A 17665-nucleotide genomic window follows, 5' to 3' on the forward strand; every position below is an offset into this window, starting at 1 on the left:
ATGGAGATATTCCTGCACCACAGCCTTTAGTCACCTAGGTGGTGTATCTAAATTAGGGGTTGATTCTCCAAAAGTTTCCTCCTATACAGGCAAACTGCTTGAGAGAGCTATCCTGACTCTCAGATACTCTTCCATTCTGAACTTCCCTTCCAGAAATCTCTCTCACTTCACTGAGAGCACAGGAGCCTCAGGAGACTACACAGCAAACTTCAGTAAGCTAGGCAGTACGACTACCTCCTTTAGCTTTATTACTACAAAGAAACTAGGAGGAGAAAATAAAATGGCATCCAAGAACGCAAACCAACATAAACCAACCAAAATCAAATCAACCCTAAGAGAAAATCAATGACATGCAGAGCCCAAAGCCGAAAGGTTTTTGGTTAGTGAAGTCCAATTATATTTATTCTCCCAAAAAACTCCCTAAGCTCACAAATGGATTTTACACCTATCCCTGAAAACAGTAATGAATCCAAATGCTATATTTAAATGCTACCCGGACAGCTCATATGTTGCAAAGGTTCCACATCAAAGGAGAGCAGAAGTGATAAATTAAGTAGAGGGCTGGCAAGACCTTTACATACTCCCCACACTTTGTTCAGATACTTTGTAGGTCTTCCCTTACAGTGCAAGCAAAATTATTACAAAAAGAAAGTCCCAACATTTAAATCCTTTATTAACTTTAACTGGCTACCATTAATTACAAACAAAACAAAACCAAGTTTTTTAAAGAGTTCTCTCTTCTCCTGATTTCGTAACTTTTACACCAAAACTCTACTAGAGTTACAGAATTATCTACGTGCTTCCCTGGACCAGGAGCAAATTACAGGTCTACCACCTTTCAGCCAGAAGAGCTGGAATACAATGCTTTAATCCAAGGAGAATAAGGAAAGTGCAGATATTGAATAAGCATGGATTGTGCTGTTGATTTTTTTTTTTAATAGATAAGCAGCTTCATCCAGACCCAAAATAAGTAAGGCAGGCAAGGTCTGACAGGGAGAGGAATAATACCGTCCAATAGAAAACTTTATAGCTCTTGGAAAAATATTTACAGACTCTGCCTTCCTCCAGTCAGTTACCCTCAAAGGTGCAAAATCTTCAGAACTCATGTAAGCAATGCAGTAGAAAGGTATTTGGGAGTGTTCTGTGAAGAAGTCACTGAAGATGTCATCATTTAGTAAGTAAGGTGACCTGCCAAAGTTTTTCATTATAAAATCTTTCACGCTACAACTGCATCCTTGTTACAGTAAATTAAAATAAATAATGCCTTCCTTACCATGTGTCCTCCCTTTTGATTTTAGATGCAGGATGGTTTGGAGAAGATGAGAATCAATGGGCAGGCTGGAAGGGGCAAGGATCTAATACCACCCAAGTTTTCCTTTAAAATATTTTTATACGTCTTTACACCAATAGTTACCCACTGGCATGATGAAAAAAAAAAACCCAAATATTCTTTAGATGAAAAAAGGAGAGGCAGGAAGTGTTTGAAGCCTACAGAGACAGTAGTAATGTGCTTTCCACAAAATTTTCTACACCCAGTCTCTGCCTCATCAAAGATGAGTCTTTCAATGAATTCAGAATGCACTTCATCAGTTGGTACCTTAAGCTATGAAGAACAGAGCGTACCTGAGAAATGCGGGGGAACTTCCTACAGGAGAAGTCCGTGAATCCCAAGTCATGGAAGCCTGCTGGAATTGAAGGGTTGTTCTGAATGAAAGGCTTTCCCATGGGATCTCTGGGAAGCTGCTTGTGGATAACTGCATTATGGCGCAGCAGGCCCCGATGAGTACGAAAGGTAATACAACAGATGTCACACCTGGAAGGGAAAGGAATAAAACAGAAATGACTTACTGACTGCTGCAGACTTAAGCACCAGCGTTCTTCTCGCATTAGGCCAGCCTCCTTCCTCTTGCCCCATGATACTAAGAAGCTGCTAAATGCAAAATGAAGCCATGGCATGTCAAAAACCTATCACCGCAGAAAGGCCATTTCAATTACAGTCACTTTCTTCCAGCTTCTGGCTATTAAGTTCACTGGAAGTTCAAATATTGCATGAGGGCTGAGTGTCCCACGTGGACAGACAGTGAAGTGGCAGCTGAGACCACAGCCTTCTGACAACCTTCCCATTGTCCAACATAAAATATTTCAATAGCTTTACACCGTTTCATTTTTACTAAGAAGTACTACTAAAGATATTAAAAAAAAATCAGTGACAAGGAGAGGCTTAATGAGACCTAAGTAGCAAGCAGCTGCAGATGTCTAAATGTCACCTTTAAAAACTACTGCTTAAAACATACTAACGCATACCACTCAACTACTCATGTATTAATTTTCTCTGCACTGCCTTTCCCTAAACTTTCACTGTTTTTTCTCAAAGCTGTTACTAAATGCAAGATTAGTGCTCCTTGAAGTGGAGTAGGGCCAGAGGAGGAAGACTTGAAACAGGTTCAACACTTCTGACACTCAAAGACCCCCTTCACAGCCTGTGTGACCTCAAAATAATGCAGAAGCAATGTCTTTTCCTACCCACACTTTATTGTTATGACTTCTTGGCTTTCTTAAGTTCTCAAATCCCAAATTCAGCTAAACAAAAGTTTCTTACATAAAGCAGACTTGTGTTAAACAACCAAAGGTATTGCAAATGCAGCTATGCTGCAGGCAGTAGGGACTATGTAGCAACATTTGGCCAACATGTCCACAAACAAGCCCATTGCCTTTTAAATATCTGAGATTTGAGCTCTGCAGCATGACAGGTCACGTCCACCCTGCATTCAACAAGTGACACACGGTTTCACTCAACATGGTTCCTTGCGGTTACAGCCCCAGCTCACATCCAAAGCACAGGTTTTGCAGAAGCAGCCCCCAGTGAAGCAGTCAGATTTTGCCAGTGGAATATTATATACACTAGGAGTTTTTCACAGGTCTCTCCCCGCCTTAGTTCTCCCCACACTGTCTTCACCCTCCGCATCAAGGAAAAGGCCATGTGCCTACTCGTTAAAAAAACATCCTGCAATTAGAAACAACTTCTGACAAAATCCTGAAACCACTCCCTCCCTGTCCTGTCCCTAACAAACTCCCATTGTTGTTCTTTTTATCACTGCGTAAACTTCCACAGACCTTTTTTATTCCCTGAAAATGAAGAGATAACCAAGTCACCCACAAAGGAATTGGACTCATACTCTGAGTGGTGAAAGAAGCAAGTGTGAAGTATATGTAGCACGGCCTTTGTTATCACGGTACCCAGAAGGTTGGGACATAAATATTATGTACTGGAGGTTTAATCTGTTTTATCTCCCCTGTCAATTCACTTGCATCCTACCTTCATAATTATTGCCAGCATAGTCCCTGCATTCCCTTAAATACCGAACCAATGCCATTTACAAAGCAAACGTTTACTTAAAGAGGTCTGCTAAATATGATGGCAATCTCTGGTGCGGGTGGGGAATGCCAACACGCAGAGCTCTGCCAGCGTCAGGACCTACAGCTCTCCTCCAGCTCACTTGGCTCACTATTCTGTGATGCAAAGCTTTCATCTCCAGCGAAAACAAAAGCACACAACCCCCAAAACCGCTGGGGGAAGGAGGGCATTAAAGGGTTAGAGCAGGTACAGGAAGAACTTGTAGGCTACTAAAATAAATTCTTTTTTAGACGTGATGAAAACGCCTCATGTGAAAGCAAGCAGTGCTTCTGGAACGCTCCTCCTGGTATGTCATCACAGGGACAAGGAAGGCTCACAAGCAATCACAGAATCATAGAATCATTTTGGTTGGAAGAGACCCTCATCAAGCCCAACCATAACCTAACTCTAGCACTAGACCATGTCACTAAGAACCTCATCTATATGACCGGGAGCATCGCTGGCAGGCTGTGGGGCCAGCTCTTCTGCAGGGGGATGCAGACCCTCATCTTGGGGTGTCCTGAGGCAGCTCTGGGTTCTCGATGTGCCTGGCGTCCCCACAACCAGCAACCCAATGCAGTGGCCATATCCCCTCGTGCATGACAGGGCAGGCACAGCTACCACGGACGGGACCACAGAGCTACCGGGAGAGCTGGTGTGCGCCATGGTACCCCCAGGATCTGGGCTCAGCCGAAGCCAGTGCTTCTGGCCAAGCAGCCAGCCCCCCACACAGCAGGGAGGTGCGCCTCATCCATCCTGCGCTCCCTCACCTCCACCAGCTGTGCGACACACTGGTTTTTTGAGCCCTGGTTTATTTAGGGCTCCCATCAAAGGCTGCACTTGAGAGTAAATCTTTCAGATCAGGGACCGTGTGAAAGTCCTCCGCAGTACACCTGTATCAACTACTACGCCTCAGGACAGTAAAAATTTGCAATTTAAAAATGGTGTTTTCCATGCAAAGGGAATTGCCTCCCCTCCCCCCAAAAGAAAAGTAATATATCTTGAAAAAGTAATATGTACTTTCTCTCTTTTATAATGCATAGAATTAAACACCCCTCTACAGTTTTCTCTTTCCTCCTTAGTCTTCTATTTGCTGTGAGTGAAGAAGCAGCAAGCGAAAAGAGGAATCAGGAAAAGGATTAAGCTCTTTTTCCCATTCAGTCAGAAAGAAGCTCCTGGCTGAAAAAAAAAAGAAACATCCAGATAAATCATGCCTGTCATCTCAAGATGCAGGCACTTCAGGGCATATAAATACACGGTGCCCTGGCTCAGCACCCTCCCCTGGTGCCACAGTTCACAGGATCCCACGGGAGGAACCTGTGGATGCCCTTCCTTCCCCTGCGGTCTGTGCACACCTGGAGAAGCAGCCACAGCTTGGGGAGCTGGAATCAAACCAGACAGAGCAAAGCCCTCCTGGGGAGCCATGCGGAGCAGCCGAGGGCAGGCACCCCAGGGGAGCCGGGGGACACCGCGCTGGCACCTTGTGCCCGTGCCGCTCGCCAGGGACAAGGGAGGTCGGTGTGAAGCCGCTCCTGATGTGCGACACCGCGCTGTCAGCTCGGGAGGTCTCTCGGGCTCTGCAAACCTCACTTGGGCTTGCCAGGCTTCGCTACAGATGCAAGCTATTTAAAATACACGGCCCGTTTGCCCAAGTGTGTTCACGACATTTTTTTTTTCATGTGTGTTTGTGGTTTTGTTGAATTCCTTCCCCGCACCCCAAGTAGGAAGGGAGTCCGAGTTTCTCCCAAATGACACGAAATGAGATTTGAATACAATTAGCCCTGCAGATGTAGATATGGACGTATACCACCTCCAAGTAAAACTTACAGGTACCGAGCTTCAAAACCTAACTGGTTAAGGCAAGCACCATGCTGCATTGACTAAGGCTTGTGTTAATTTAAAATAGAGTAAGCTGCCATGCCCAACAATGCCTTAACTGGAAGCATTACTTTTTTTAAGGAAGCCTAACCATGAATTTCTCAGTACTATTTTCTATCTTTAGGTAGCATCAATGCCTACAGTATTTTTAAATCTGAAAACACAGCCTAAGATGGACAAGAGAACGGAATCCTAGGTGATATGAACATTTTTCATCTTGCTCAAAAGTCATAAAAATGTGGAAACTCTGAAAAGTCCAGCATATCAAACAAAGCATCTAAAACATATGGTAATACTTTGCTCATGATGAACTTTAAAAAACAAAACACCAAGAAAACACCCCTCTCCTTACAATTTCACAAGTCTGCCCATGTGCAGTGCCAAGTCAAACACGGATGGTATGGCTAGGGAGAACAGAGATGGGAACAGGTTCCGAGGCTGTTTGCAGAACAGGCAGAGTAATGGCTCAACACCTGAGCGGAGATAAAAGGACTATACTTGCAAGGTAAGTTTCCAGATGTAGCAAATAAAAGTTGCAGTGTTGCCACGTGACTTCTAGACTTGGCCACAGTTTTCCATTTTTCTATAAATATGATTACAGAGCAGAGAGAAGAAAGTTGTTCAGTTCCAAGCACAGAGATTCAATTATAAGCAAAAAGGAAAAAACTGCTTTTAGCAGCTAAGACCGCTTTAAAATGAGCTTCATTCTCAACTGCCTTTACTTTCAAGAGTCGTTCATACCTGCACAGTGCGAACATAATACTAGGGCTCTGGCTTGCTGGCAGAAGTGTACAAAGCGAGCGGGTGAGAAAACAGAACTGCTAAAGCACAAAAGCAGAACCGAAATACAACTGCAACAACTGTGCAATGACCAGGCTGACCTTGGTGCTCAGGCCACATATCACACTAGAAGAGTCTGTTTAATTATTACTACACCAGTTCACCTTTTTTTTTTTTTTGTAAGGCAGACAAGGTATATATATAAAAACACAGCATTAAAAAGCTTTCTACTAAAATAAGTTGGCATTCTTGAAATCTGTAATGTTAATTAGGATATAAAACCATATTAACAGGCTTTAAGAAACAGTCAATGCTTTGTGCAGCTTGTTCAAAGAGGCAAGCCAGGATTTGCTACACTTAGGACAAGTGGCACCTATGCGAGAGAAGTTTACATAAGCGATGCCTGTTCCCTTGCATTACACTCTCCTCTGAGCCAATTCCAATTTGTCAGCAATGGAAATAGCTTTTTTTCTTTAAGAAAAGTCAAGGCATTTTAGAAAGGTAAACCAGAGCCAAATTTTAAGCAAAATGAATCAGTCTTGATTTTGATTAAGGATAATGAAGTCAAACATTCAATCCTTCTAAATTTTATGTTTCAGTAGTCAAGATGCAAATGCCAAATACTTTTAACCATCATTCTGTTACCAAGAAATTAAATAAACATTATGTTCTGCATTACCAGACACTGGCAATGGGAAAGGGAAAGTGACATTTAGCATTCTTCTACTTACACTTCTGAAACCACACAAGAGTAGACCAAAACTTGAAGTTTTCACCCATGCAGCTCACTATGTTGCCCATGTTGTGGACATCAACAATTAAAAACAGTGTGAATTTCTAGGTCTTATCTAAAATAAAAAGCTTGGTACCATTTTGTTCCTTTCCTGTATGTGCTCTTTAGCAACTGCCACAAACAGAAGGAAAACAAAACAAGAATGAAACACATCCTGAGACAGAAGCCATTAATACACAGTTACATTATTAAGTCATCTGACTCCTCCCACTGAAATCCCTAATACACACCGTACATAAATTTCCACCCTTGTCGTTATCATTCTCCTTTCCGTCTCACATTATTTGCAGCACTAACGTGGCTCTCCTTACAAGCAAAGAAAATCCTATGCTGACCTAAAAATAACACAACTGGGCAGAGGAGAAGGATGGGTGATTCCCTGCCACCAACTCGTGCCTGCACTAGGGACGGGAGCAGGGTCCCAGCCTCTACACCGGGAACATGCGCTGCAGAGGAGGCTGACAAGGAGAGGGAGAAAGGATGGTTTTAAACATGAGGGCTTTCACCACCTCTGAAAGGAAAGCTGGCAGGTTACAGATGTATTCCCCTTCAGGAAAGGATTTCTTTGCTCCTCTCGCACTGCTTTGGGGGCAAGGCGAAGGGAGGAAGATGAGAGAGAGCAAACTGGTTTCTGCTCCTGTGCAACCCCACCCAGGTCCAGATACTCATCTCCTTTTGGATGAAATACCCTTCCTGGCCTCCACGCCCAGGGCCCTGGGAAATAACATCCAGCAGCTGCACTAATCTCTCCCACTTGCTGCAGATGAGTGATGGAAAAGCAGCAGTGCTGCTCCTGGAGATCCCTGCGGGTCCTCCTGTTGTCCTGCGACGACCGTTCCTTCCTCCTTCCCCCACACCATCACAGCGTGTCCGACCCCAAGGGGCCTGCCGCTCTCCCACCTCCACCTCACCCAATGCTCTGGGGTCAGCACCGAAACCCCAAACGGCACAGCAGCACCGGGAGCCAGCTCCTTGCCAGGCGCGAAAGGCTGGAGAGGCTTCTCTCCCTTTTCCTAGGGTGCAGGGGACGAATGCAGCTCACCAGAAGTTCAGTGCACGCTGCTTCACCCCCTCAGCAAAGGCAGGACTTTTAACTTTTCCTCCCTCCCACCTCCCCACTGGCTGTCCAGCTCCGTTACCATCGTGTCCCATTGCTCCATTTAATCCTTTCTCCCTCAAAGAAGCCACCCTTGGGCATGGCAAAGGCAGAAACCACTGCGCCAGCTCTTCTATTAATAAAGGGATGCACAACGCTGTGCACATTCCTACAGCTGCGCTGTGGTCCAGGCAAGAAAAGTACTGTGTATGAGCCAGGGCAGACCCGATATAAACCAGGGTGATGTCGTGCTTCAGAAACTTGTCGGCATGCTTGCAGAGCCAGTGTCTGTGCCAGCGTGTCGTGACTCCCTCAAACAGGGTAACTCAAGTGAAGTCAACCGCTATAAGGTTTAATAAAGAGGCATGAGCCATCCTGTGCCATCTTTTTAACTTTCTTTGTGTGTGAGCAAAGAAAAATGAGGAAAAAAGAATTAATTTCTTCCCAACACTGTAATGAATTGCATGTATCAGCAACACTTCACAGTGTCAGACTTTAATAGCTCTGCCCCAGCGGAACAGTAGCTTTATCATTTACTTCAACAGAATTAACATGCAACTAAGAACAAATAAAGGGAAAACAGGAGATGGCCTGAAGACACTTGCACAAACAAAGTACTTCATTTTCTCATAATCGTCTTTTTACTTAATAAAGTTTTAAAAGCCAGAAGTGTCAAGAAATTGGCTGGACAGAATCATGGAGCAAGAGCTGAAGATCAACATAAATAACTACGAAGGGTTTAATAACTAGGGCAAGCATACTTCAGGAAAAAAGAAAAAAAAGCATGACCAGTACGGTACTCTAAGGCTACCAAAACTGGAAGCTGCACAGCATCCAGAATAGAAGTCATTATTTGTGCACACGAACTAAAGTTGAGCTTCTGGTATTCTTTCAGGTAGGAAAATGAATGGTCTTCCTGCTTTCTAACACATCCTTCAAATATGGAAGCCAAGTACTTGTGTGGTTTTAAAATTAATGGCAAGAGTTAAAAAACCAAACCAAAACAAAAACCAAAACAAACTATGTGTCTACCATGTTAAAAAAGCAACACCACTTTTCACAAGTAACGTAAGAAGCACCACATCTACAGGCACTTGACAATCCTATAACCATCCACTGACGATCACAGGCCTCCCAAACAGGTGCAGCCAAACCTGGATTGAGCACCCCTGCCCTTATCTCCACTCACAGGTAAGCTATGCTCAGCAGGCAGACCTGACTGTTAACACAATAACCAGCAGCCAGGACTTTGAGAGAGCCCGTGTATAAACAAACCCTGGTCATCAGGATTGGGCAGGCATGCTGATAACCTATTTCGGCTCAGCCCTCTTTCCCTCCTGTACTCCCTTTTACAAGAATCTTTCCTCTACAGCCAGCTTTGCATTCTACCCACTCTCTGTTCTTGCAGCCGAGCTAAGATGTTCAACACCATGTGACACACCACACACTTTCACATGAGAGCGCTACTCCCTGTGTCCATTAATTACCTGGTATTTTTACCTGGCTGCTCTGGATTCCCAGTCTCCTTGCACAATGAGCTCCCTGATGTGATCTGACCATTTCCAGGCCAGCGTTGGACTCGGGCTGCTCTTCAAATGTTTCTCATCTCTCTTTTCTCAACAGAAACTTCATAAAGCACTTAAAGTACAGTTCTGGTCTGCTTTGCAAGCCAGCATACAGACAGATGCTCAACCCACTGTTTTTACTTCTCCATTTGCTCAGTAAAAGGATGCATTCACCAGCTTGCTTGCATACCCTCTTCTCTGCCTCACCAACATTAAAGAGTTGCATTGTACCACAGCATATTTTTGGTCCTAGCATTTACCAGAGCTCGATTTCATCGTCACCAGCTGGCTCATGGAATTGCTGCTGCACTGAAAATGCTTCCAGTGGAGATCAGGATTAGGTTCCTAGTTCCTATCAGCAAGACACCAAGCAAGCAGCCTGCAGAGCAGAGCAGAGCAGGAGAGTTCAGCTGAATCAGCAACGCCACACAACTGACCCTGTGTGCTTCCATCCTTGGCTATAACAAGTCTTGTAGCATTGACTCTGTTAGTAACTCTAGCAGCAGTTCCTACGTAAACTATCCTTGCTGGTACAATCTCAAACAATGACTAAGAAGGGGCCAAAGTACAGTGCCAAAACCAAAGGTCAAGGAGGTTCATGAACATGTCTGTGCTGGAGCACTCCCCATCTCTCTCTCAGTACTCAACAATCAGTGTAGTATACAACCAGCTCACAGTTCTCCAGCTGCATTAAAAGAGCACAATGTTTCATGTTTTGAAGTACTAGCAAGGAACAAGGCTCATCTATGTGCACACCAACAGTTGTGACAGAGATGGAAAAGTAGTATAAAATTTCACAATGCCCCATGAAGACTACTTGTCATTCATGCCTCAAGTTGCTTCCAGTAACAGTAGTGTCAACTACTAGGAAAAAAACTTCCTCTTCCCACCATGAACCTGTAGTTTTGTCTCAAAAGTAATATAAATTGCGAACAACATTTAGTTTTCAAACACTTTCACTCTTCTAAGTTTGCAATGTCATTCACACCCTCTTCCCACAAAAAGCTGACCATGTGTAGAAAGCAATGTGCTTCAGAAAAATGAAGTCAGCAGGATTATTCCCTGCTATATAAGGAGAGAAAAGATAGGAAGTTAATTCCTAAAGTTGCTTAAGTAGGCACTGGCAAAAACAGGAGTGAAACTTAAGGGGCTTTTTCTGGTGTGGGTTGTTTTTTTTTTCCTTCTTTTACATCCTGCACAATGTACTTTTACTCAGTCATGTTGCTGCTCTGTACACAACTTAGTCTTGTACGAGTTTTTTCTACTGGTGCTGATGACTGAAATAATCTCCATACACTTCAAATTTACATTATTTATTTTCTTGGCTATTTTATCTCCCCAAAGCCGATGTGCAGAACTGCCCTGAAGAACAGTAACTGCACAATAAACATGTAATATTTTAGGTAGCTGGAATCATTTTGACTCAAAACCCACTTCCTCTTGTCTTGACTTGAACGGGGCTGCTCATGTGCATTGGCTAAAATGATTTAAGATGAGGATGCAGGTCCTGGTGCCTCATAGCATCTCACCACCTGACACCACGCACTGAAGAATGGGGACGTGCTGGCAAAGGGGGAAACCTGGTGACCAGCCCAACTGCATGTGACATCTTGTGACACAGTTTACACACAGAGTCCAGGAGAACATTCCCAGGGCATTTAAGCTGTCCACTCCTGAGTGAAACCAGGTAACACCAAGACACAAGGATAGCATTTTCCACCTGGGAGTGTTTTCAGAAACAAGAGCTCACAGTGGTCAACCTGGCAAAACTGGAGGCAGATGACAACAGATACCAATGGTCAAGGTGTCCTGATACTTCCCATTCCAGGACCTAAGCTCTTCTGTTGCTATGCCTGCTGCCAATCTAACTGTTCAAAACAACAGCTTTCCATGGTGACGTTCAACCTCTAGCCAATTTGACTTCACAAGTTTCAGCAAAGCCTGGGTAGACTGTTTTGAAGAACAAGGTAGACTGTGAATGTCGTCTTTTTTTTTTTTTAAGCTCTACAGAAGCACATTACCCTGAGGCAAGAGAACTGCTTTTGCTGTCCTTGTGAAAATATGCCTGGGATTTGGCAAGTTACAAAGCTTAATATATTATATCACTGTTCGGACACGCTCTGTAAAAGGTCAAAAAACTTAATCTACTCTGAATCCATTCATGGCAATAGGCATCTCCTGGTTCTGGTCACCAGGTCAGCTCAGTGACTGAGGCAGACAGTTGCCTTTCACACTCTGTAATGTCTATTTATTTCTTGTCTCCTGTAAAAAGTTAGCAAAAGCAAACACTGTAACTGAAGGCAATGCCATATTCAACCACGTGATCAGAAAGTCCCCGTAACATTCATTAAGACCCAGGCTTTTACTGTGTCCAAACTGCACAACAACCCTTGCTAAGAACTGATGTTGAAACACGCCTCTAAGAAGGGAGGTAAGTGCCAACGCTACCACGGCCTCCCTCCTCCTCTCCTCAGGAAGATGCATGGGCATGAGAGGCAGCATGAATGTCTCCTTGCTGCTGTGAGGAACGAAAAATTGAAAAACTTTTAGCTGTTAATACAGAGCAGAGAGCACTGTATGAAGCTTCCTGGAGGAGAAGGAGAGGAAATAAAAAGGGTATGCTCTGGTTACACTGAAACCCAACAGACAATGTTATAGTGCATGTACTTTTTTAAAAGCCACACGTTTTACTTTAAGCCTGTTCCACTGTACTTGCCAAAGGAAAGACGAGAAACCTCACATAGCGCCTCGAGAGGTTTCTCCCCAGGAAATCCTCACGTCTCCTTCGCTTGTGCTGCTGATGTTGCTCAGAGCTGTCTGTCAGGCGACCTTTACAATCACATTACCATGTTTGACAGCAACTCTCTGCCACAAAAGTTTCCAGAGAAGTTACCCCGCTCCACAAGGTTTCTCATTTTCCCTATTGGCTGCACAGCGTTTCAGCACTCTGCTAATTATATCAACACTCAGATACAAACTCACCAAAATAGATGGTGTCCTGAGGCCCCAGCTGCAGGGAAACAGATTTCTTCTTTAAATGGTCCAGGTAAAGAGGCAGAGGGGGTCAGAAAGTACCCCTGGGCCACCTCCCACTGCTAATGGGGACTGCAGACAGCCTTGCTGGGACCAGCTCATGTCACTAATTAGGATGCAGGTCCCAGGGCTTCAAAAGGACAGAGACTGACCAGGGGGGGTAATGCCATGAAGGAGATGCAGTGCCACAGCCCATTGTCAGCGGGACAAAGGGCCCTATTATTGCTCCCAAGAGCAGGGCAGTTCTTACCGTAATTAGGAGACAAAGATGCACGATTTAGGATTTTACATAATCAACAGATACTCTCCCAAGCTGGAGCCCCTCTCACACAAACAGTGGATTAAGTATTGTTTATTCTGCTGCAAGTAAACAATGAGGTGCTCCCGGCTCAGGGCTTTACATGAAAAAGCGGTACTGGGGAAGACAATGCGGGGTGTCTTTTCATCTGACTTTGAACAGCTAACTCTGTGATTTAAAGTTGTTCATTTGACAGTATCTGGAAGGGTAATGGCCCACCCTGTAAATTAGCTGCTCACATAGTGATCCGGGGACTGCCAGACAGCCTTACCTTTTCTGCTGCTTAGCAGAGGGGGGCCGGGACACACAGACGCTCAGGGGGCAAGAGGCTGTATTTACACAGCAGCACTACAATGGCAGGATTAAAGGACCACAAGGAAGCCAGGCAGAAGCTCCTGCACACCCCAGCACTTTGCTGCTGCCAGGGATGCATCCCTGAAGGGAGAGGGAGGCTGGTGCCACTGCCAAGGCAACGCACACTCCTGCAGCACTGCAGAGCCGATGTCCGCAATCGTTTTGACACTCACTACTGGGGGAGAAGAAAAAAGTCAGATGTTTGCCCCCTGGTTTGCAAAGGAAGGCACTGTTAGGCAGATTGAGCATCACTTATTTTTGGTTATGACAAAACAGTCTGTGCTGGGCTACCTAAAGCGGCAGCTGCAAACCAACTGCCAGACCCAGAGCATCTGGCATTGGGATGTGCAACATCCGATACCTGCCTCACAGAAGTGCTGATCGAGTGTCTCTACTTTTACAATACTGGCAATAAAAACAGACTGAGAGTGTTCTGCTTCCTGCTCTTTGCTCAAAACACAGCTGCTATGCTTGTTTGTTTGAACTTTAAGGGGAGTTCTTCCTCCTTGTCTTCTATAACATGGAAACACCAGGATTTGAGGAACGCTTTCTAACATTTTGCAGTTATCTCTCCCACCATGATCGTACCCATACACACATGTCTCTTGCTCTGATACTCCAGCAAAATATTCTTTTCTTTACCTCTTTCACTCAGAAAAGCACCCCTATGCCTCACCAAGAGGAATCATTTCAGTCACATGAACTCAGGACTGAGAATGGCACGCTACATTCAGCATATCTCGCTGAACCTTAAAAACAGTCTTGCAGAACCTTGAGAACCAGGGGATTACAGCTCCTGCCTGCCAAGGTTTCAAACGCATCTCCTTTGGGATGAAAAAGTCACCTTAACAGCAACCCAGACTGCTCTACTTAACAGAGGATTTTCTGCTAGGTTAGGCCAAGCAGATGGTGGTGCCATTTGACTTATCTAGACTAGGACAAAAGGTGTGTTTTAAACCAGATAGGCAGGGCAAGTTGCATTTGAGTATGTTAGCTGACCAGGGCAAACCACAGCTTCTTTGTCCTGCCCTATCTCCACTGACATGTCTTAAATTGCTAAAGTAAATATTTGACGAAAAACCCTTACCATCATCTGGACAAGCCCATGAAGACCGGCATACCTGCACCAGCCTTAATTCATGCCCCCAGAGACTGACAATCATGCCTTTGATTTAGGGACACATTTTAGTATTTGTTGCTCAGTGCAATCAACAGTAGCAAGACCTGCTTCAGGAGAATATTATTGTCCAAAAGCAAGACTCCTAATCTTAGAGAAATAGTTGCATGAAGAACAACTGCATATTTGCACAGCTATACCTTTCTGCCTTGTCGCAGCAGACTGCAACGCTGCCAATATATTCTGTTATCTTTTATCCATCACTCAAAGCAAAGGAATCCACCTCTCCACTCAGGTCCATGGCATAAAACTTTGCAAAGAGGTCATATTGTCACAGAAGCTTCAAAATGAGGCTAATGCCAGGATAAGCCTAATATGACAGCCGCTTTTTCTAAAGCATAAAGCGTATGGCAAAATTACATCACACTTTTGTGGTGGTTGCAGAGCTCTTACCAGAGAACGACTGTTTCAGTTTTGCTCGATAATGAAAATTTACCTTGTTTACCTCAGAAACAGCAAACTCCATTTAATTAATTGCTATTTGCTGGACCAAGTTTTAGAAAGAGCTTTCCAACTCCTTTCCCCAATAATTACAGCACTTAAAATGCCTTTTAAATGGTTTTACACATACTTACCAAGGTTTTAAAATCTAAAAAAAGGAAAAATTTTAATAGAATTAATCCCATTTAATAGAATGGGATGGCTCTGCTCCATGCCATTCTATTAAGAAACTGGTATTCAGGAGAGAGTATTGACACATCAAAATTCTGAATTCTGCACCCTTCCAAAAAGAGCATCAGAGTCCAATACCCCAAAATAAGCTTGAAACACTGACAAGCTGCTGCAAATGGACAATCTCCTTTTCTAAAATAGCAGCTTTTCTACATGTTTAAACTAGACTTGGATTATCTCTTTTATATCTTCATGTATCTCGATCTACATTTTTCTGTGGTAAAAAACAGGAAATAAAAAAGTATCAGGAGTCCCACAGGCAATTACTTGAATCAAAACACAACACCTAAGCACCTTCTCAAACAATTAATAACTAATTTTTCCTTGTTAAGAGAAGCTGATTTAAGCCAAAATCCAAATCATTCCCTAACCTCAACAGGCAGAAAAGCATAACACATTTTATTGAAAGTCTGGAATCAGAAACTCATCTACCTTCACTCCCCCCCATGACAGACAACAAAACCTTTATATCCAGCTGTCTCCCTTCTCCCCAAGCAGAATAATCAGGTATTCAGGTTGGTACCTGAATACTTTATAAAGTTTTGCTTCATATTTTAAGCGCCTTTAGTTTAACTTGTTAAAATTTTGCATTGTTGGCATTTTACAGTTTGATGTACCAATAGTGATGGGTTTGGAGGGGAGGACAGGGTGCCTTGATTTCTTCTAAAACATTCTCAGCTATTAACTGGCAAGATCTCCTGTATTTGCAAAAAATAATAAAATTAAGTCCTACAGCACCCTGGTGACATAAGATCAGGCAGAAACATTTAAAAACCTGTTCAAAATCACAAAGGGGAGAAGTTAACAGTGCAGGGGACTGAACGGCTCCTGTTCCTCCCCAGCAAGCTCCCCCCGGCCATCTGATGACCAGAAACACTCTCAGGACTATTTCTTACCTCAGTGAATTATCTGGATGTGTCTCCATGTGGGACTCCAGCCCATACTTGCAAAAAAAATCTTTGAAACACACTGGACAATGATAAACTTCATCGTCAGCCTTCTTATCCCCTTCACCGGAGTGACCATCCTCGACAACCTTCAGACAGAGAGGAAAAAAAATCTCACTAGACCAAATTGTAAGCAACAAACCACGCATGCGATCAATTTGAAGTCCTTCTCTTAAAAACGAAGCAGCAGGCTTCATCCGTAACTTTGCTGCAGGTGACCAGAAATGACTCATTTTGGCAATAGAGGGTGAGCGACAGAGCCTCTGCGCATGTGTGAGAACGTGCAAGATGAAAAGGGAGGCTCAGCAGGAGACGAAGTGTGCGGCTCAGTCACGGATATATCTGTTCTAATGAGAAACAGTGATTGAACAACTTATAAACCCGTATGTTTATATACACCACTGAACTAGCATTCCTCCCCCTTCAGAAAACCAGGCGAGTTGTCGGCCTCAATTATTTATGCCACTGAGATACTGCCAGCTCCTAACTCAAGTGGTCCAAGGAAAAGCAATGAACTTCTGCATGTTCTCTATAGCCCTCTCCTGATTACAGGGAGAAAAGCATGCACAGAAACAAGGGATACTGAGCTAAATGGAGCTGCTACTAGCTTGCCATTTACAGATAGTAAGTGGAAAGGGTCAAGTTTGGCAGCCGCCACACATTTTATATAAATGACAGAAATGCACTAAAATATTTCATAAACAAAACCCTAATGGAAATGTCTACATTCAAATAAATATTTCCTCATTGCTCTTACAACTCCAATAATACAAGATTATGCTACTGTGAAAGGGAAATGTACTACAGATTTTTTTCCTCCAGATCAAGACAAAAACAGACTTAAGGTGTTGCTGCTTTTGAAATAAACACTGTTTTTTAAAAAGTTCAAATCACTATCCTGTAGGACTACTATGAAGTAAATAGGAGAAAAAAAAAAACCAACGAAGTAGGGGAAAAGCTGCAGTAGCAAAAGAATAATTCATCTTCATCATCCAATACCAAATATCTAATATAAATCATATGTAAACCCAAAAAAAGAAACAATAAAGAATTAAAGAAAAATTATTTCAATCTCTGAAATCAGAAATTGATTTTAAATCTCAGACAACAGTGTTGGCTACAGAGGAAAAGCATGGCATCTTAAGATATATATAGGGCCATAACAAGACCACATTTTGGTGCAGACTGCACGAACATAACAGCTGACAGCTTAGGAGCTAGCCAGGAAAGTCTTTTGCTTCATGCCCCATATAGAACCTTTTTTGCAGGTGTCCTCTCCTCTCTGTCCATCTCAGCATCATGACTAAACTTCCGTTTCGAAGACAATCGCCTGCGCTTCAGCGGCGATGGGGGAGTTGTGCTCGCGGCGCTGTTCGGATCCTTCTCGTGAATCTTCATGTGCCTGAGCAGAAGGGGGGAAAAAGACACTGTCAGCAGGAAAATCGGGGTGGAAAGTCTGCGTAAATTTTAACGCCGATATTACTTTTAAGGTTCGCCTTTAAAGGATACCAGCAGACACCCCGTAAACTGGACTGCGCTTCTGAAAGACAGCTGGGGCACGATCCAGCACGGGCTCTTTGCAGCACCCGGGACCATGCAGGGCCATGGCAGGGGGCCCGGCAGCTCCCCATCGTGCCCCAACCCACAGCACAGCACTGCCTGGCCCCACAACCATCGT

The 17665-nt window shown here is 43.8% G+C and overlaps 1 protein-coding gene across 6 annotated transcripts in view; it reads right to left on the bottom strand.

The window, feature by feature from the left end:
- The window catches only part of RREB1 (ras responsive element binding protein 1), a 126831-nt gene that overhangs the window by 24442 nt on the left and 84724 nt on the right, over positions 1-17665 (bottom strand). For all 6 annotated transcript variants that reach the window (XM_065628931.1, XM_065628932.1, XM_065628933.1 and 3 more), the window contains 3 exons: positions 17245-17389; positions 15937-16076; positions 1624-1813 (listed from right to left, as the gene is read on the bottom strand). In XM_065628931.1, coding sequence (XP_065485003.1) covers positions 1624-1813; positions 15937-16076; positions 17245-17389 — 475 coding nt within the window. The remainder of the gene's footprint in view (positions 1-1623; positions 1814-15936; positions 16077-17244; positions 17390-17665) is intronic.

This window comes from Caloenas nicobarica, chromosome 2, assembly GCF_036013445.1.
Source record: "Caloenas nicobarica isolate bCalNic1 chromosome 2, bCalNic1.hap1, whole genome shotgun sequence".
Classification (NCBI taxonomy): Eukaryota; Metazoa; Chordata; class Aves; order Columbiformes; family Columbidae; genus Caloenas; species Caloenas nicobarica.